This window comes from Acipenser ruthenus, chromosome 10 (genome assembly GCF_902713425.1).
Source record: "Acipenser ruthenus chromosome 10, fAciRut3.2 maternal haplotype, whole genome shotgun sequence".
NCBI classification, from domain to species: domain Eukaryota; kingdom Metazoa; phylum Chordata; class Actinopteri; order Acipenseriformes; family Acipenseridae; genus Acipenser; species Acipenser ruthenus.
The window spans coordinates 2,476,799-2,498,722 of NC_081198.1; the positions used below are offsets into that span (position 1 = coordinate 2,476,799).

Sequence of the window (21,924 nt, forward strand, 5' to 3'; positions counted from 1 at the left end):
TGGGGGAGGGGAAGTTTCTTATAGTTTCACATTTGAGTATTAAAAAAAACCAAGAATAATAAAGATTACAGTAATCAGAAAAGCATACTATTATAACAGTTAAAGGCTAAAAATATTGAAAATAAAATAAGGCGCATGGAGTAAAAGTTTAAATACATTTTTTTGCTCAAAGTAAAAAGAAATCCAAATTGATTCCTCTCCAGTATACATCTCTTACTCCGCTTACCAGACAAACTCCCCATAGACCCGAGAGAGGTACTTGGTTTCTTCAGAAAAGCAGCCGCTGAAAGGCTAAAGGTCAGACAAAAACCACAGGGTCATCCACATGAGAGCTCCAGCCGGGTTTACAAGCCACCTTGTCTGAAATAGGTGATTTACAAAGCCATTGAAACAGAGTCCCTAGCCTCCCCTGCACGAGAGGCAGCAAGCCTGCAATAACTCAAATGCTTTACTTGCTTTTAAAATACTCTAATTGTCGGCTTTGGAAAGCTGTTGCATTCTTCCGGGATGGGGCTGCTATGAAACGAGCCATTGTTTTCACTGGAGGCCCCGGAGAATGATGAATGCAGTTTGCCTGTAATTTATCCTATAAAGGGATTCTTGTCAATGGATACTTCCTAATGACCTCCCTGTGTTCAGAGCTTGTTACTGAAAGACAAAAGTGAAGATGACAGGAGTGATCGGGCTCACTGTCATTAAAGCAGTGCTAGCATCTGCTTCCTGGCTTGCAGAAACAGAATAGTATTGTCTCTTCCCTCCCTCCCCGTCACCATGTCGGCTATATGGCTTCATTTTTTCTTTAGCATGTCTCTTTGATTTGAACTAGTGTTGTATTCGGTTGTAAAGCTGTATGTAAATGTTTTTTTTGTTTTTTTTTATTGGATCTTGCACTGCCTTTCCAATACATACATAAATAAGTTACTGCAGATATAACTAGTGCCATGGTACTAATAAGAAAAGGATTCTGTATCTCCCAATACTGGAATCCCCTTGCTTGTTATTTTAAGTATAGTGTAACCATGATAAGGATGACGTCAGTGTGTGTGGTTCAGAACTCATGCATATTGGGTATTTCCCAGCCTTGTAGTAACCTCCAGACAGACAAGCTCTCCATTACAGCATATGTCTTTTGGTTGTGGGTGTCTTGACCACACAGTGATGTGAAAGCTTTTGCCAATCCTCTAAATTGTATTTGCAGGAAGGATTTGAACTGTAACCACGCAAGTGTGTGTGTGTGTGTGTGTGTGTGTGTGTGATTCGAAAGAGGAATAAGCAACTTAGACAGTGTTGCATTGGTTAGGAATCAGATTTCTAGAAATAGTGAAAATACAAAGTCTGGTTAAAAAAAACAGAATGGATTAGACAGTTACTGTAATTCATGCTTAAATTTAATTCTGCTTCCGAGAACTACCTGGAAATCGAAAGTGATATCAGCCTGGGTAAGCACTAGTGATTTATTCCTGGGTTTACGTTTGCTCACTGTGTTTAGTTAATACGCGCTAGGTGTAAAAAGCCTCTTTCGGGTGGTTGAAGAGAAGAACAAAGCAGAGTTCCTCTCCTGTGACAGCCTGTGTCCCCGCAGCACTTTGCACACCACTTGACACAGCTGAGATATGCCAAGGACATGAGAGTGACGCCTGCCCTCTGGTGCGCATTCAAACGATGCTATCTTCTGTAGGCTTTAGAGATTGCCTTTGTCAGGCCATATGGAAGCATTTCTCTTATCACCTTCTAATGGCCGCCTCCCTGCTCCCATTTAATGCTTGATCATTACAGCTGATTAAACTTTCCGAGCTGGACTCCTTTTGATCCTGGGGCCTGCTTATGTGATTAGGTCCAGTAGGCATGTGTTGTGTGACAAGTGAGCTGTAAATCACATTCATTAAGTGGCCTGTGTAAAACTAGAAAGGGGAATTTAAGGGAAGGAGGCATTGCTCAAACATTTCATTTTTTAAACGTGCAGTTCCTTCAGAGAGCCTGGCTACAGCACGGGGCTTTGCATTTGGCGGCAGGTTGCTTTAGTGTGTCGCACAGTGTTACTTTTGTAGAGTGTTGAATTCTGGGTTTCATTGCTGTGAATTCAAGGAATGTTTATTATTGTGTCCTAGGGGAATTTTAGCGACCAAAATTGTCTCTGGAGAGAGGGAACTAGTAATCAAAACTTAACCTAGTAAACAATTTAAAAGTTAGAAATTCTGGCAAAGGGACAGTGCTTTACAGAAGTAACAGCCAGGAAGTTTAAAAGGAGGGGATTGGCAAATTAAAAGAAAAATCTTTTATTAAGCTATAACAGAATCATACACTCCATTCAGACCTTAATTAGCCCTTAAAAAGGAGCAAGGCCTCTAGCTTTGAATTTGTACACTTATCACTGAGAAAAGAATTCTGCGCTGAAGAGCAGGGAGGAGTGATTATTTTAGAAGTCCTCCTATCAGTTGCTAATTACTAAACAGTCTGAATTGAGATAGCAGGACATGCTCGCTTGGTTGTAAAGCCATGGTCCTTTGAGACAAGGGTGGGATAAGAGAATATTTACGGACATTGCTGAGGGTGAACAGTAACGTTTACTTGCCCTCACATTCCACCTGGCCAGCATCCTGAAACGCTTGGCCGCCCCAGTCTGCAAGGACGGCTGCTTGAAGTGGGTCAGCAGTTTCAAACGTGTTCCTACAAGTCAAATGTTTTATGAGAAAGCGTGCTCCATAAATGATCAAAGAGCTTGCTTAACTCCAAAGAACACTTGGAGTCTCAGTTCATAACATGCACTTCGGGTGCTTTGGTCAAAGAGAAATATTACATGTTACAAGAAGACCAGCACTCGCTTTGCATCTTTAAAAAAAAAAAAAGATGATTATTTATTTCTTCGTTTTTAAGTGATGTTTTAAATCCGACAGACACGCAAGTACAGATGAGTTGCACCTAGATGCCTGTGTCGTCCGTCTCTGTGGTTTCCAGCGTGTTCATAGAATAATTTGCGTATTTGTTCCCTTTTAAACTATATCTTGTTTTGTCTGTCAAAGGAACACTTTCTTCCAAGCCTTGGTTTCACCCAGCTTTGTAGCAGAGTGGTTAAAACACAATCATTTCAGCCCTGCCATCCTGAACAATACGCTTATCAAGGGACTAAAAGAAAGTTGTTGAAAGGTTTCTCACAAAATATAAATCCATTTAAGAGATTCTGATAAAAAATAGAATTAACCTTGTCTGCACCTTCCACACCCCTGGCCAGCAAGACAGCTGACAGTGTGAATGAGCTGACACTCTCCCGCAAAGACCCCTCTATCTTGGGGCGGGTCTGTCCATGCTCCCTTTTAGATGAGATGGAGGATCATCGTTGGGTTTCCTGCTGGCCCCTTCCCTTAGCGTTCCCACAGGAACCTGGAAACATGCGTGCCTACAGATTCCATCGGATGTTGAGTGTGGGATACATCATGAAAGACAATGGGTCTGACGTCATGAGCAACTTGTGTCTGGAGCTGAAGCCTTTCTGTCATGGCACTTTGCTGATGAGGAGTTTAGACCCGTTCAGATCTGAGCTGGTTCATAAACACAGTGACCCCCTGTCTCTGTAACACTGTAGCCAAAACAAACGTGTTGAAATGTGACAGAGAAGTGAGTGCTACAGTACAAAGATCAGCAAACACACTGGCCTCTGTTTGAATTACAAAGATAGGTAACAAATTATAAAAAGCAAAACACAACTGCAGTCCTTAGTTGTTTCTTGTTAGTTTTAAAGTAAGTTTTTATTCCTTTAAGGAAGGTAGAAAGAAGAATAATGGGCACCCTTTGCCCAGTCTTCAAAGTACTGCTCTTTCAATCAAGAGCTGAAACTGTAATGAGAATTTTTACTTTTTGCACTGTAGTGTTGGTTTCTGAGAATGCAGAAAATAAAATGTCTATAGCAATGTGAACAGTAATTTCCAGTAATAGAAAACCACTCTGACTCAAGTCCGGTCCCCGCAGGTTTTTGATTGCAGAATAAAAGCAAGACGCAATGCAACAATGCAAGGCATGTTGAGCTGTTCGTTGCATGGCCGGCATTCTCATGTGTGTGTTCTGTTTTTGTTTTTTATTCCAGTTCTACCTGCAGTCCCGGTTCACATGGCGAGGAGCCCGTCTGCTCCGTCCACTGCTCCAGTTCACCCTCATCATGATGGCGTTCTACACCGGTCTGTCCCGCGTCTCCGACCACAAGCACCACCCAACTGACATAATGGCAGGGTTTGCACAGGGGGCCCTGGTGGCGTACTGCATAGTAAGTACAACAAACCCTCCCCGATCTCACAACCCAAAACAGAGGGGCTGGATTGTTTCATTATTGCTCCAGAAATGCATCTCTAGTGGCAAAGAATATTAAATACAAATTATTCACTTACTGTTGAATTTTTTTTTTTTTTACATATACAGTTATGGCCATACGTTTTGTGTCACCTAGAATTTTAGGATTGAGAAAAAAAAGAATTAATATATGAACATGATTTAGATCTTTTATTTAACATCAGGTAATCAAAGAAACTACAAAATTGCATAAACTACAAAATTGTCTACCAGAAGCCATAATAGTTATTTGTCAGTTTTTCGTTAAGCATATGGAAAACTACAAAGCGGTATGTAATTCAATATGTTAACGTAACATTATTCAGCAGGTTTCATTTGACTTTATGAGCAAAATTAGTTAGTTCTATAAGGTGATGCAAAACCTTTGGCCATAGATAGATAGATAGATAGATAGAAAACAGAGCAGTATGTTCCTGATTAGTCGCTGGCTGTAGCAATGAATTTAACCACAAAGTGCACTGGCAACTAATCAGGGCATTTATTCCTCTACGGAATCCTAAAGTTAGCTGAGTGTAGAAAATAAAATCCACACTAATCAATTGCAGATTGCTTGGAACAGATCAGCGACACACAAGATATTGACAGCGTTTCAGGCGTAACAGTATTGCATCTTTGATAGCCTTTCTGTGAGCTGCTGGACAGATAGCTTGGAGAACCGCAGCGCACACCTGTGTCAGGAACCTGCTCCACAAAGGGCTCAATTGTGATTCCATTAAGTGAAGGCAAGCAGAAGCCTGCTATATGCCGCGGGCATGTCTGGGCACTGCTGTAATCCAGAATCATTCTGTAAAGAGTTACAGTGTGTCAGAAATCTCATGAAGTGGCTCGTTTGTTAGCCTTTTCTTTATGGCTTCAGGTGTTTTTTATTTTGTGTTTTTTTTTAAACAAACTGGTTTAGTTAAGATGCCTTGGAAACGAACCACACTGCAGAAACGCTATCGGGAGGGGACTCTAGGGAGGCCCAGTCTGCAAAGGGGGCCAAAACAAATGTGGAATTTGTTTTCTAAAATCTGTGTGCTTTCACTAAGAGCTCTAAAATATATAGATTTCTTTTCTAAGTTGCTGCTGCTGCCAGTCTTGGCAGAGCTACTGTCACTTTGCCCATTTTTTTTTAGGGGGGCTTTGGCAGTAACCTCCTGGTCTTAATAGCGTGGAAAAATTAGTTTCTATATTTCTGGAGCACTGACAAAGTTTTGGGGTCAGCGTTCTAGTTTGGAGCATTTTTTTCTTCTGAAGAAGAAGAGAAAATGAGGAATCAGAATGTTATTGCAGCCTGTTAATTGTGAGCCCATGCGTTTGTGTCATTATGGTCACAAATGCACAGTTCAGCTTGGCAGGCGTGGCATGGATTTGGTATGAAGTCTGCGACTGACATGTGATATGTTACAAATATTTTTTCTACTCACTAGTAGCAGTAGTAGCAGCTTGTTGATTAGAGTACAGGCCATGGTTTGCTGTGACCTTTTCACTCAAGCTGGTTTATTGATTCATCAAATAGTGATTGTAGGTCTTGGCTTAAACCAGCTTTTTATGTGCCAGTAAACTATTTACATTCTTTATTTTCGCTAAGTACCAAGTTGTAAAAAGTTATTAAAGCATAAAATCTAGTTTACCAGCAATTAAGCTTAAGGTTTCTCGCAACATATTTAAAGTATTGCCGAACTAAACTCCAGACCATTAATGGTTTTATCTATGGTACAATTAAAACCTTGTGTGGAGTGAAAGCTGGTCCCCAATATTAACATAATTTGAGGTTGCCTCCAGTTACAGCAATCAGACTGGCATCTCTCTACAATTTTAGAACCAGCCCATAATCATGACTTCCAGTCTGCCACGGTAATGGCCCCATGTGGTTCTGTGGCCATCAGCAGCTGCTGTTCATTCTTCCTTGCTGGGGATGCATTTCCCTGGCATAGGGATCCATGCACCACTCATCACACTTGCATACAGCATGTAGATGTATCAAGAGAACCACTCACTCATTGAGGATCAAACATTGCTTGGACATTCACTGGCACAAGTTTGCGGTTCATCTCTACAATCTCATTGAGAAATGAGTCTCCCAAGTCTTGATCGAGAGGTGCTGCTACAGCACACATTACTGCGTAGCTATTGCATAAGTCGCACCCAGATGTATTCACTTTAAAAAAACATGATGAAGAAAATAATGTATTGCAGTACATTGTGTGCTTAGCCACAATTGTGAAAGATTGATAGGGGACACATTTTGTTGAAGACTCTGAATCTAATGTATTCTGTTCCAGTACAGGATAATGGATAGCTATAGAGCTATGAAGACAGGTTAAAATAATTAAATCTCTTCAGCCTAGAAAAAAAGAAGAGAAAGAAGGGACTTGATTGAGGTCTTTAAAATCATAAATGGTATCAATTAAGTTAACCCGAGACACTACTTCAAATTTAGCACAGAGAGAGGAACAAGAGGGCATAAAAGGAAGCTGAGTAAATAGAATGCGGGCATGCTATAATAATACACATCTTCAGTAATGTCAGTTCACAGGTAGCCTTGTATACAGTAGCAATTCATTAATACATAGATACGGTAGGGAAGGTCACTGCATTCCAGCAGGAACTCTTTGTTTTTCAGGGCTCTAGATGCTGGGATTGATTCCTCTGTATTTCCTTTGTGCCCCTGGACAGATGGCATACTCTGTACTGTAGGGGCAGTAGGTGGGTAGAGTTGATACTAGCAGTCATGGGCTTATCCTGCACCACAGTGAACAAGGACAGCATCTAGGAAGCAGCTGTGTAAAAGCATGTCGACATTGGCCTTCTTTTAAATTGAAACCCTGAGCTGAAAGGCCTCCGTGTTTCCTGTCCTGTGCATCCCATAATTACTTAAGAGTTTATTGTCAATATAATGTGCTAAATAGAGGGCTTCTCCCAAGATAAAACCAGCAGGAGTTAAGAGATCTTAAGTGTTTAAATGATTAGCATGAGTTTAATCACATTTTTCTTTATTTATGTTTTCTATTTTGTTAAGCAACTGAAGTGCACAACTGCTGAGCAATTTGTTTACTATTCAGTTTCATGAATCTTCTCCAAACCTTTATCTCCTGGCTTCCTATATATAAAAAAAGAACAGCAGAACTGCTTTGATTGCCTTCAATGTCCCTATCCCGTATTAATTTAATAAAGGGTTTGCTCCAGCATCGTGTTCCTGTCCCGTATTGATTTAATAAAGGGTTTGCTCCAGCATCGTGTTCCTATCCCGTATTGATTTAATAAAGGGTTTGCTCCAGCATCGTGTTCCTATCCCGTATTGATTTAATAAAGGGTTTGCTCCAGCATCGTGTTCCTATCCCGTATTGATTTAATAAAGGGTTTGCTCCAGTATCGTGTTCCTATCCCGTATTGATTTAATAAAGGGTTTGCTCCAGCATCGTGTTCCTGTCCCGTATTGATTTAATAAAGGGTTTGCTCCAGCATCGTGTTCCTGTCCCGTATTGATTTAATAAAGGGTTTGCTCCAGCACCGTGTTCCTATCCCGTATTGATTTAATAAAGGGTTTGCTCCAGCATCGTGTTCCTATCCCGTATTGATTTAATAAAGGGTTTGCTCCAGCATCGTGTTCCTATCCCGTATTGATTTAATAAAGGGTTTGCTCCAGCATCGTGTTCCTATCCCGTATTGATTTAATAAAGGGTTTGCTCCAGCATCGTGTTCCTGTCCCGTATTGATTTAATAAAGGGTTTGCTCCAGCATCGTGTTCCTATCCCGTATTGATTTAATAAAGGGTTTGCTCCAGTATCGTGTTCCTATCCCGTATTGATTTAATAAAGGGTTTGCTCCAGCATCGTGTTCCTATCCCGTATTGATTTAATAAATGGTTTGCTCCAGCATCGTGTTCCTATCCCGTATTGATTTAATAAAGGGTTTGCTCCAGCATCGTGTTCCTATCCCGTATTGATTTAATAAAGGGTTTGCTCCAGCATCATGTTCCTATCCCGTATTGATTTAATAAAGGGTTTGCTCCAGCATAGTGTTCCTATCCCGTATTGATTTAATAAAGGGTTTGCTGCAGCATCGTGTTCCTATCCCGTATTGATTTAATAAAGGGTTTGCTGCAGCATCGTGTCCCTATCCCGTATTGATTTAATAAAGGGTTTGCTCCAGCATCGTGTTCCTATCCCGTATTGATTTAATAAAGGGTTTGCTCCAGCATCGTGTTCCTATCCCGTATTGATTTAATAAAGGGTTTGCTCCAGCATCATGTTCCTATCCCGTATTGATTTAATAAAGGGTTTGCTCCAGCATCGTGTTCCTATCCCGTATTGATTTAATAAAGGGTTTGCTCCAGCATCATGTTCCTATCCCGTATTGATTTAATAAAGGGTTTGCTCCAGCATCATGTTCCTATCCCGTATTGATTTAATAAAGGATTTGCTCCAGCATCGTGTTCCTATCCCGTATTGATTTAATAAATGGTTTGCTGCAGCATCATGTTCCTATCCCATATTGATTTAATAAAGGGTTTCCTCCAGCATCATGTACCTGTCCCGTATTGAATTAATAAAGGGTTTGCTGCAGCATCTTATAGCCTTTACTAGTTTTGCTACAACTTCCTCACTGGCAAGAGATTCACGGGAGATCTGCGCTTTCTGGCCCGTTCCCTGAAAGAGTGGAGGGCTGACAGGCCCCAGCGAGAGAGAAAGGGAGAGGCCGTTCTGCCAGCGATGTCAAAGTCAAAACATTGAAAATGCTGGAAAATTCTCACTTGAGAATCCAAACTTGGCAGCCCTGTTTAGTTTAGTTTGGTGAGGTTTTCATTAGCCATCTTTTAAAGCATTCTTCTTACTGTTTAAATATTTACACTAGAAAATACAATTTTTCTTAATCTCCTTGGAGAAGGATTGATGATAAACTGAGCTCTATCGAAGTGTTTCACACACGTACCAAATTCCCTTGACTAGTACAGTACGACCGCGCTCATTTCTTTATTTGTTTATTTTTTTGACACATTTAAGGGAAGCCGAACTAGGACTAAAAAACACATTCTCACTTGCAATTTCCTGCCTGACTCACCAGTTTGCTGAGTCAGATATAATTAAAAAAATTTAAAGGGTTCCATCTGCAAATACTTAGTAATATAACTATTTTCTTTAGTGATATAACTGAGATCTGAAGTTCCAAAAAAACAAAGTGTTTTTCTCCCCCTATTTATTATTGGGGAGGAACAAATGCGTGCATACTGAATAACAAAAGTTGGTTCCACATAGAACATGGAGTATCTTTGAGGGGGAAGTTGCATGGAATCGATAGACCTGCGCTTTAGCTGTGGCTTGCAAAGTCAATTCTCGTTCCTAACCAACTGAATCGGAATTCACGGGGTGCTTTCATGTTCTATACAATACAAGCCACTGTCGTCCCCCCCCCCCACAATGAGAAGTGGGGTTCCAGTTATGATTTACTTTCCTGCTGACTGTAGCAGATTAACACAATAGGGCTACAGTTTGTCTAAAGACTTTCATAATGACTCTAGTCTTCAATATGACACAGGAAGCTCTTTTATGATAAAGATTCATTGATGCCTACAGTAATAACTTTCATACTTTGTTTGAGAGGGGCAGGTAGGTGGGGTCATCGTATCCTCAGTATAGACATTGATTATTTCTCAGTTTGTTATGCTGGGTCTGATGTGTGTGGTGGAGATCAGGGCTCACCCCTTGTATAGGTCAGCACTTCCCTATCCTGGCAAAAGATTTTAGGATGATTCATAGACGCGTGCTTCCCAAAACTCTGCAACTGAGGCCCCAAATTACTCATTTAGAATGAGAAGACCTCTTGTATTTCATTCATCTTGTCATTACGTAAGGGTGGCAGAGGTTAACATCATGCTCTAAATTGAAAGGCACACCCAAGAAACAGCTGCCCTCACTAAACGCCAATTGTATTAAAATGCTGCTGAATTTGGATACGTTTTTGTCATTGAGTCGCCAACCAACTAGTTAGGGTGTATGTATCACATAATAAAAAAAACATGGTGTTCAGAATAATAACTCTATTCTGTTATGGGAAGAATTACACAGGATCTGCAGCTTTGCCAGACAAATGGTCGGCTCGGACAAGGTCTTGTTAGTTTTATTACAGGAACGAGAACCCCGTTTTTAGTGTTCATTTTATGACAGGCAAGGGTAACGACTTGACATGGGCAACAGCTTGAAGCAGGAAGCATGACAAGCGTCTTGAGCCAACACACAGACTTGACAAAAATAGCTTTCTCCATGCATTGTATGTAACTGTAAACACGCAGAGATGAAGGACACATAATAAGAGACTAAAATACATTCTGTGAAACGAAATTCTAAACAGTGTGAAAGGATCTGTGACACTAACAGTGCCCAATCTCCCACACTTCCACTTGTAGCCTGTAAATAAAGAAATACATACATAAATGAATCACAGGCAATATGCCCATTTCAATTGCCTTAGGACTTTAAACGAATTGTAATACTATTATTTTTTTGGACGTGTCACATTCGATTAAAAACAAAGCTAAAATGTTGTGAAAAAAACTATGTAAAACAATGGCATTGCACGTCTGTGTTTTAAGATTATTATATATTTCCCTGATCCTTTAAAACGGATGTCATGCAGCACTCAAGAATGTTATAAAAAAAGAGTTAAGTCTTGGAGAGCCACATTGAAGTACTAAAAGCATTTGTAAGGCACTGTTTTGAACTGGTTAAATGCTGGGATTAAATGCTCAAGGCATGTCGGCATAGCCGGTGTGCTCAATAGGTGGGGAGCCGTTACAGGAAGAATAGAGTGCCTGCAGATGACAAATGTCTCGAGGCTTTTTCAAATTTCACATTGTGTCTTTAAATGTCATTTATAAGCAAGAAACCAGCCGACTACATTGCGTGCAGTAAGGAGGGTATTGTAGGAAAATAGAAACATTACTGGCACTTTTTACAGCCAAGATAGCTGGAAGTAAAAAACAAAATCTTTTTAGTTCTATTTTAAACCATTTCAAAGTTTATTTACATGCTTGAATTAGCTCTCTGAGAATCTTTAAAAGGGCAATGCATTCAATATACATACATAGGCACATACATACATAGGCACATACATACATACATACATACATACATACATACATACATACATACATACAAACACTCACTAATTCGTTGAATATTTTAATATACAAAAAACTGTGGCGATGTTGGGGGTCCGTTATTTTCTACTGCATTATTGGGAGGATATCTTGAGGAACAGGAGCAGAGCCCTTAACAGCTATAGAAAAGAAAACAGGGAAGGAACTAGGAAAAACAATCTTGAGATGTTAAGGCTCCAGGGAAGCTGTAACCCTTTCCCAACAATGGTACTTTTCCTGTTTGACCCCACCCCGCCTGTATTGTCAGGTAGCTGTTCCTTCACATCCCGTCGGGGTATGATGTCATTGAGAATTCAGGAAAAGCAGCCTTTATGCATCTTTTCCTCCCTCCCTCCCTTGCGCTCCCATATGCAGCTGATTAGAAACTTGCTTGGTGACCTCTGACGCTCAGAGGGAAGTGGGATATATTAATAATATCAAAAACTGAGAGAGGGAGAGAAAAAAATGAATAATGAAAAAGTTAATCTCACCGTCTGGGGGTTGTTTTTAAGATGACCCATTTCCTAATATACAAATGCGCAGCAGTGGAAAGATCACATGACTTTTCAAATGGCTCGTCGCAGTGGGCAGCATCAGCGACTCTCATGACTTCCTTCCTTCCTTCAGAGTATTGCTCACTTGTCTGGTAGGGCTTCGTTATCAGAAAGGGCATGTGAACTTTTCTGTTGACAACATTACATGGCTTTTGTGTGTCAGGAGGAGGCCAACTGACAACTGCAATCTATAGATAGACTTTAACATTTTAAAAAGTCAACCAGGTGACTAGTCAATGTGTAAATGTTTCCATCTTAACTCTGCATCCAACAGATCTCCAACTGACAATTTAAACTGGCATGACTTTAACAAGAGCCCTGTATTTATTCTATAATCTTAAGTGTTTGCACATCAGTACAAGAAGTGCGTATCAACGCAACCACGGTGACTTATTTTAGCTAACTCCCAAAAGTCATAATCTCCTAGAAACTGAGTGAATTGAAATAGTAGCTTCACTCTACAATCCAGCCCTAATGTCTGTGTATATTTAATAAAAACCAATTCTTATTGTGTTTTGCAGGTGTTTTATGTGTCTGACCTCTTCAAGCCTAAAACAAAGACAACGCCTCCACCACCACCACCCATTAAAAAGGAGATCCTTCCTTGCACGGACATGATTGAGCGCAACAACCACCACAACATGGTGTGAGAGAGCCTGGGAGGACAATCAAGGGGCAAGAGCTAACAATGTGACTGGTGAACAGCAAGTGCCTGCTGCACTCAAACCTTATCTGACAGTAGAATGTAGGGAAGAGAAACTTTTAACCCACAATTCAAGATGGACTGCAAGGTGTGGAATTTGGAGCCTAGAGCTTGCAAATTCACCTGGAATGGATCTCAACCAGCATATAGAAGGGAAAGCATATATATATATATATATATATATATATATATATATATATATATATATATATATATATATATGCATGGACCAGAACTGAGGATGTGCATCTGGTCTTTCACTGGGACACAATACCCTTTGTGGCCACCTTGATTTTTGGAAAACAAATTCCTTAGTTGTAGGAATGGATTTTAATCTTCTTCTTTTTTTTTTTACAATGATACTAGCACAGATATATTAGCAATATAAAATGACTTATAGCACTATATTCAAACTCCTTGTCGACTCACATCACTCTCCACTATTAAGAACCAAGAACAGCTTGTTTATGTATATTGGTTTGACCATGGCAAGGTTTATACCAAACCCAGAGAACATGAATTGAAAGTTTTTGTTATTATTATTATTATTATTATTATTTTTAAAGGGCTAAATGTAAGTAAACCAAGCTGTTGATAGCACAGACGTAACCTTGCCCATAAAACTGCAACAAACAAACTAAGAATGTAAAAGTTTATCCTTCATCGGCTGTTTACCGTAAAGGTAACCACAGAGAGCCACCTAATGCCATATTTATAGACTCAGAAATGAATTGGCATATATAGCTGTCAAAACAAATCACAAAGGATTGTCACCTGCTGATGCTACCTGATTAAGAGGGTCGGGGAGTTCTATTTACAAAAAAAAAAAAAAAAAAACACAACATAGAATTAAGTGGACTAAAAGATACTTCTGAAAATCTATATTTTTTGTTTGAGGGTGCTGTGAAGTTATCATAATACATCCCATCACAAACAGACCTGTAGAACGGGGGCTGTGCCCTGCTCTTATTCTTTGTGCTGAGCTGTGACGTGCCATGCCTGGGGTTGAGCCCTGGGGGTTCGGAGGCACACACCAGCTTCAGGGCGTTTTCTGCTGGCAGGAAAAGTCCAGTGACACTCCTCACACTTGCACAGAAACACGTATTCTAGGTATTCACCACACAACCCCACCTGCTGCTTCGACAAGAACCCGCCTTTTGAGATCCGCTTGTTTTTCATGACATCATGCGATGACCTGTGACTTTTGCGCAGGTTGACATGGGCTGCAGGAAAGCGGTGGGCAATATCAGGTTGTAAAGACGAAGAAAAAATACATGTTTTTAATACCGTTAGCCATGTACCCACTTGAACCTGTCCTGTTCAGCTACACCTGCAGATCTGTGGTGTCTCCTGCACAAAGACATTAATAAATATGCAATTCCTTACTTGGAGGCAACAGAAGTTCCAATAGGGATAATGTAAACAGCAAACTGTGAGTTAAAAAATATATATCTTTCTTGACACAATATTATATGAAGAACAGCTACAGTAGCCTGCACAGAATCTGATATAAATGAAACCAAAAGGCAAGCTGTAAATATTTTTGCATTTACAATTTTTTTTCATCTGATTTCTACAGGTTTTATTGGCGTTTTTAAGTTTTCTTTATATACTGGTTCTTTTGTTGCTGGGCATACAAATGTTTTGCGAGAGAGTAACAGGTAGCCCCGCAACATGTATAAAGATCTACAAAAACTGGATTTTCTGTTTTCTGAAAATGTCTTTCTTTACTTTTAAATAATGTTATTTCAGTGATTTAACAATCTGGAAATGGTTAAAAATAAAACATCAAATAAAATGCTAACCACGATATAGAGTATACATATATATGACCATTAAACACTCAAACTATTGCGCATCCCTTTCATTGTATAGTCCGTCCTCTCATTTCAACAACAGCAAGCTATGTTTTTATATAAATATATAAATAATGTATAGATCACTAAAAATTAACTATGTAAAATATTATTTGTGAACTTTTTTTTTTTAGATATTATATCCACTATGAATAATAAAAACTGTGTGTCATGACCTGTGTTATTTACAATATGCTGCTTAAAGGAAGCATTGATTGAAAGATTTTTTTTTTTTTTATGTAGTTACTACAATATTGTAGATTTGAGTTAGTCATTTTTAATAATAAAAAAAATCAAACTACACATACAATTGTATTAAAAAAGTCACTTTTAGTATTTTTGTATTGTCTCTTTTTGTACAAAAGAAGTATATTAGCAAAATGTGTTTCTGCTAAATGTATTTAGCTATACTACATGTGCTTTTAAATAATAAAAGAAGCTCGTTATCAATTACATTTTATTTATTGAGTCCATCACGGTGGAGAAACAGGAGGTTGTCCAGCCTCCTTGTATTTATAAACTGTGATAGGTATTGCACTGCAGGCTGGAAGAGTGGTTCATTTGATACTGACAGTGTAGTACAATGTATTGATGTGCAACCTTCCCAGCAGTTTTTAAACTAAATAAACTTGCTTATGAGATTCTGGGCTATAGTCGCAAAACTTAAAAAAAGAAAAAATTCAAAGAATTTTTGAATAATTAAATCAATTTTGCAATTAATGAAACCACTTTCAACTGTTTGAGAGTTTATTTGGTTATTCTCATTGTTAATCTTTATGAAAATGTAATGTTTATACAGAAAGTACATTCATTAGTTCATTATATTATACAAAAAAATCATTGCTAGAATACTTTTTTTACATTGTATTGGAGTGTATATAATATAGCTGCCTCCTTCCTTTATTCCTGTTAATATAAGTTAAAATAATATGAATCTACTCCTGGGGCATAAAACTGTCTTTAAAGCTTTTAACCGGGCCCCTGTTCGCACGAATCATTTACATCATATTTCATTTTCACATGAAAACAGACCCAACAACAGTCTACAGCTCTGGCCAAAAGTTTTGCATCCCCCTATAGAATGAACACATTTTGCTTCATAAAGTCGAATGAAACCTGCTGAATAATGTTCCGTTAACATATTGAATTACATACCGCTTTGTATTAACGCAAAACAGACAACAATTGAAAAATGTGACATTTCAAAGTCTTACATAAAATACTGTACTACTATTATGGCTTCCAATAGACTTTTGCAATATAATTTTGTAGTTTCTTTGATTACATGATGTAAAATTAAAGATCTAAATTATGATCATATAGTTTTGGCCAGAGCTGTAGAACAGTGTCATCAATATCAATCTTTATTTTATTCATAAAAACATTTTTTAAAGATTTGAGAACAGAACCCAGAACTCTGATTGATTGGATCGACCGGCACATCAAATATCTGGATGGCTGTTTCTGACCATCGGTGTGCAGCATTTGTGTAATTGTTTTAAGTTTCAGGCCTTGAGAATTGAAAGGCTTTGCAGAGAGTCCAAAGTGTGTCCTGGAGATCGGAAGGACGTGCACTGAAATACTGTAGCGTGTCACTCTGGATTATTATTTCTCGGCTTTATTGCTTTGATATGTTTATATCGGCTCAGTGTGTGACAGCTGATGCTAAACACAACTTTGCTTTGGCACTGCGCTGTCTTCACCCTTGTTGTTACAGACGTGACAATGGGCCGAGATCCCAGTGCTTGTTCCCAGGGCTGTTCTCTATGTGTTTTCCTGCAAGACATTCTGTTGCCTGGTATTGCCATTTCACCACACTCAAATCCCCAATTGTTTTAACATTTCTGGTCACAAATACAATGGCCAATGGCCATGTTTTGAAGCAAGTACAAGTACAATAACAACTTTACTGCACTGTGTTTACTTTCCACACAGCTGAAGAACGGTTTTGGTCCCAAACGTCCTGAAATAAAGAATTATTTTGAATTATGTAAACCTTTTGACACAACAATATGAAGTCTTTACGGGTTATCAGTTACTAATAAAACAGAACGTAGAGGTTTTTTATAGTTCACAGACAGGCACACAACGTGCTGATAACAATCTGACGCCTTCGTCAGCACTGTCAGGAAAGCAACTCCAGCAACTCCACATGTTCTAAGCACTTCCTGCTCCTCCTCCCCATCCTCGCCAGAGAAACAATAATATATCCAGAGCTATCTCAGCTGATTCTTAAATAAAACCAGGCATATATACTGTAGGTAGGAGCCTGGGCTCTTTATTTCTACGTTTGAGACATTAAAAGCTTTTCTGTTCTGTGAAGAAAATAAAAGCTAGACTGCAGCAAAAGTTTGGAAAACTGAGTCCTATATCTCTGAAGTGAGGTACAGTGTTACTAAGTGGTTCAAAGTTAATGATTCCACAATATGAAAGAACCGCTGAGGAGAATTAAGTAAGTTTGGTAACATTTTACATCACATGTCTCTAATTACTGTGTATTTACATAGTAGTTGCTAAGTAAATACAAGTGTACTTACCCATAATTACAATGTTATTATGCATAGGTACAATGTGCTTAATGTGTAAATCCTTGTGCTTGATATAACCCTAAACCTAACCCTAACCCTAACTCTAAACCGAACCCTAACTCTAAACCTAACCCTGACCATTTTCTGATACAATTGTGTACTTACATATATCATGCAAAAACATTTACACATTAAGGACATTGTAACTATGCAGAAGTACATATGGATTTATTAAGTAACTACTATGCAAATACACAGTAATTAGAGACAGTGTAAAGTGTTGCGGCAATGCAATGCTCGAAGAAAAAAGTATGAAACAGTTAAATATTGACTACTGGCCTACTACTATGCCTGGACAGGTATGGCAGCTCAATACAGCCCATCAGTTTGTTATGTGACCCACATTCTGTTATATTACTGTTGCATCCCATCTTGACAATGAGACCTTATCAGACATTGCCTGTCCTAACAAGCTGCAAGGACACCATTCCTGACCCACACACAGTGTGCTAATGTGATTAAAGCACAGTCGAATACACTATTGTATCCAATGTAAATCAGTTTCTATGTTTTGCCATTTTCCAGTAAAACATTCAATGTACAAATGTAAAGTAACAGATTATGAATAATAACATAAACTCATTTTTTTTTGTTTACAAAGTGAGATACATGCATAGATATATGAGACCATTAATGAATTATTTAAATGAAAGGCGAAATACATCATTATCAGATTTAGGCTGTATAGCATGACATATATGATGTATGTGAATATGGATATAACACTGTATTATATATTGATTTATGTCTATTAAAATGGATCTGTCCATGTGTCCATGTAGATCAAACACTAGTTAATAAACCACTTTTTTTCTTTTTTTTTGTTGATTAGATTTACATTTGTGTATTAGATATTTATAAACATGTGTATTACATGGTGGAGTCAACAAGATAACACTGAATTAAGAAATAAAATGATACTGCGTTTTGTGTTGTGTTATTTTCACAACACACGCATAGAAAGACACCAGAATTAAGAATGAACTAGCCATCATAGTGTGTTTGAAAACTAGCAGTGGAGGTGCTTATAGACTTGTGATGCCCTGGTAACTACACTCATTAAATTCTATTATATTTTCAAATCTCACTCATTTGGATGATTTCACATTTCTACACATCTCTGCATTGGTGACATATTTCTTTCAGAAATATTCATTGATTATCTTTTATTCATTGATTTTTATTTATTTATTTTAGTTATCCATCTGCTTGTATATTTTTACAAGGAATTCACCGGTCGAAAGTCAGTTATGCTGTGCCACTGTGAGCTCACCAAAGTCTTTGACACAGCATATTGCACATTGACAATGCAGGTTGTCAATAATGTCAGCTGCCAAGCCACCCACACTGCCCGGGAAAAGGTCGCCAAGGTCCTGCTAAAGCCTGACCCCCAGGTCCTGCTACATAATAACAGGTTGTTTGAGGGGCATGGGATATTGAGAAAAAAAAACACTTGAGTCTTCTCATGTTAACCTTGACCATTGGCTCTGATTACAACACTATCAAGGGGCTAATCATATTTGTTCTCCACCAATAATAATAAGATAAATTATGAGATAATAAAACAGTAAACATACCCTGGTGTCCAAAATAAACACAATTTAATTGAAATCCATGAACTAGGATTAACGTGAAACTGCAAACAGATGAAGGAATAATTTGTAATTAAATGAGCCGCTAATCCGGAGGATTTGAGCAAAGCTAGAAGCTGTTTATCAGTCTGGGATTTAATCGGTGGGTCGACTAAACTGTCAAAAGAGGAGTGGAAGCCCTCAAAGTCTGAGTCAACTTACTGGGTAGACATCTTGAAGAAGCTGCCGCGGGGTTAGGTACAGTAATACCCTCATAATATCCAATCTAATGATTACCAGAGGCTCTCAGTCATCGATAGACTCAACCAAGCTTATCACAATCATACCGCTCATGCAGTGAGACTAATTAAACAAAACAATCAGGGCCAAACACAGAGGCATAAACAACTGAAGAGACCCAGACTCCCTGTAAAGGGGTGCTGTAGTGCAGACAGACTTGAATCAAGGCCAGGTTCCTCCCTGAGGGCCCTGTTTGTTGGAGCAGCGCAGGTCACAGTGTAAAGAGCGTTGCCTCGGTCTCACAGACCCAGGTATAGGAACACAGCCTTGGCCGGCCCCAGCACTTCCTAAAGGGAAATCATAGACATTCCAAGTGGGACGATAAACTGAGGGTGGAAGCATCCGAAATGGCAGCGTTAGCAATGGAAAGATGTCTGGGAATCTTAAATTAAATTAAGGAAAGGCAGTGATATTTATTTAAGGCAAACATGGGTGCCTCCTTAAGCAGGAAACAGCAGCCTTTCTCAGAGCGTTTGTTCAAGCATTTGGAGATAGCACAAGAAGCAGCCTCAATTCCACAAATATGGAACAAAGGTGTCTTTGTATCTGCGCACTGTAATATCTGGGGGATTGTTTCTAATAGCTGCATTTATGCACAGATGACATTCCAGCCAGGGGAGTTTATTTATATTTTATGGTTGAAAAAATAAAAAAATAAAAAAATAAAACTTGCTGTGCTGCCCGTCTGTGTTTTTAACCCAGTTTGAAGCTCTTTGATGCTGCAGGTGTAATCACGTAAAGGACACAGAAAGCAAAAAGAACAGCTTCTGTGGAAATTTCTGATTTAAATCCTTATACACTTTCCAGGTGAAGACATGTCAAATGGCACCTACGTTTGGAAACATTTCACTTTCAATCCAATTATTCTCCCACACAGAAAGAAAAATAATGCCAAAGTGCTTTTTGTTGTTTTATTATTATTCAGGCTACCTTCACACTCATATTTGCAGCTTGCAAGCAGAGATGTTTGTGACATGCCTGCACGTACCCATCTTTGATGAATTGAATTTCTGGAATGTACACTGAACAAACTCAACTCACATCCCTTCCTCACAGGTCTGCCCTGCTGACAGCAGAGATAGCGTGCAGAAAAAGGACGGCATTAAAGAATGCATCCTCTGGCAACAAAATGCAACAGACACAGAATAATAAATATAGGGCAGCAGTGTGGAGTAGTGATTAGGGCTCTGAACTCTTGACCGGAGGGTTGTGGGTTCAATCCCGGGTGGGGGACACTGCTGCTGTACCCTTGAGCAAGGTACTTTACCTAGATTGCTCCAGTAAAAACCCAACTGTATAAAGCACACCCAGAGGACATAGCGAATAGGAACAAAGCCCAGGGGGGGTTATTGCGCTAGCCAGTCCTTCTGGTATTGGCACAATGGATGGAATATACCCTAATGGTGTTTTCACTATTACTATAGCAAGAAAATAATTGTATTTCTACCTTATGTCAACACTAAAAATGGGAAGAAAAACCAGCAGAAGCATTAATGCCTGGAAGAACCAGAGAGAGAGCTAAAACAGTTACATCTGGGTGTGTGGGAAAAAGAGTGCGGGAGCAGGAGAGGCCTTCATTCTGCCAAGGCAAACGTGTGAGACACCCAAGACACACAAAGATCAAAAGTATTCTAGGTTTCTAACAGGACTTTTTCCTTTTGAGAACGACACAAAAGCAAGTTTTTTTGGGCAGCAATAAAACAAGTTTGCAGCTGCACAACCGCTAATAGCCATCGAACTGTCATTGGGGCGGCTTCACAAGCTGATGAAGTCTGATTAATAGACTGTGAAAAGTCACATGGTTGCCTGGCAACATCTAACGTCCCGTGAATTTGGTGTGATTTCTTTAAAAATGAGGTGTGTAAGGTAGGCTTATGGAGAGAAAAAGAGGAGGGGGGGGGAGTGTAACATATTAAACATTTTGCAACATATTGAACTATTTTTAATAACTGAGGTGCAACAGTTGTCATATGTTAGAACTGCAGGTCATTCATTAGCTGACTGAAGTTATTATTAGGGTGTAAGTTGATTCTTGCAAAGATTGATTAAAATGCCACACATTTAATTTCAAGCTTGTATTCTCTATTTTAGACCTTCTATTTAAGGATCACTCTTCCTTTTGTGCTTTTCAGCATGTATCTCTATTTTTCTGGTCTTTTCTGGAAAAAAATAAATATGAACTAAAAACAGAAATCATAGCCTAAAGCTGACACAATTTGAATGCTCTTTGCAGATAGTGGTTTTAAATCCATGGTAAAGTCATCTGTTTATAAGTAGTGCCTCTGTTACCAGGCTACCTCCAAGCTCTGAAGGTTGTGTTTACCTTCAATGCTTCCGAAATTAGCTCTGGATTTTATTTTGTAATTTAAATCTTACACATGGACTTGTCTACTGTGGAAAATAAATCACTTTTTTTCATGGAGTAGTTCAGAAAATACACTACTGGGAGTCTCGCCGCCTACCTTGCAAGTCTAGTAGCTTTGTGAGGTGAGTCTGTTCTCCAGACACTGGAGTGATGTTGAATACAGATGTTAAAAAAAAAAAAAAACAGCAACCAGGAATGGGCTGTGTGACTGAGGCCGATCAGGAGGTGAAAGTGTGACAGTGTAAGTCAATTTAATTCTGATCTCCTCCAATGAGATCACTCGACAGAGATACAAGAGGCTTGTCCAAGAAGCACCACAGGAAATTACAAACTGGAATTACACCTTCTAAAAACATCTGGGAAACCTATAGACATAATAGATAAGATCAATATCCCATTTCTCTGCTTTGACACTAAAACAATATTTGACAGCAGGCCAGACAGGGCCTCAGGTTTCCTAGGACAGTTGAGGAAGCCTAGCTTGAGATTCGGGGGGAGGGATCTTGGAGGCTTGCTTCTCCTATCGAACCCT

The 21,924-nt window shown here is 39.0% G+C and overlaps 1 protein-coding gene across 1 annotated transcript in view; it reads left to right on the forward strand.

Annotated features, from left to right (window-relative positions):
- Positions 1-14,498, forward strand: part of LOC117404048 (phospholipid phosphatase 3) — a 37,071-nt gene extending 22,573 nt beyond the window's left edge. Inside the window, exons 5-6 of the mRNA XM_034006699.3 lie at positions 4,079-4,255; positions 12,531-14,498. Of these exons, the coding sequence (XP_033862590.1) occupies positions 4,079-4,255; positions 12,531-12,659 (306 nt within the window). The 3' untranslated portion in view covers positions 12,660-14,498. The remainder of the gene's footprint in view (positions 1-4,078; positions 4,256-12,530) is intronic.
- The last annotated feature ends 7,426 nt before the right edge of the window (positions 14,499-21,924 follow it).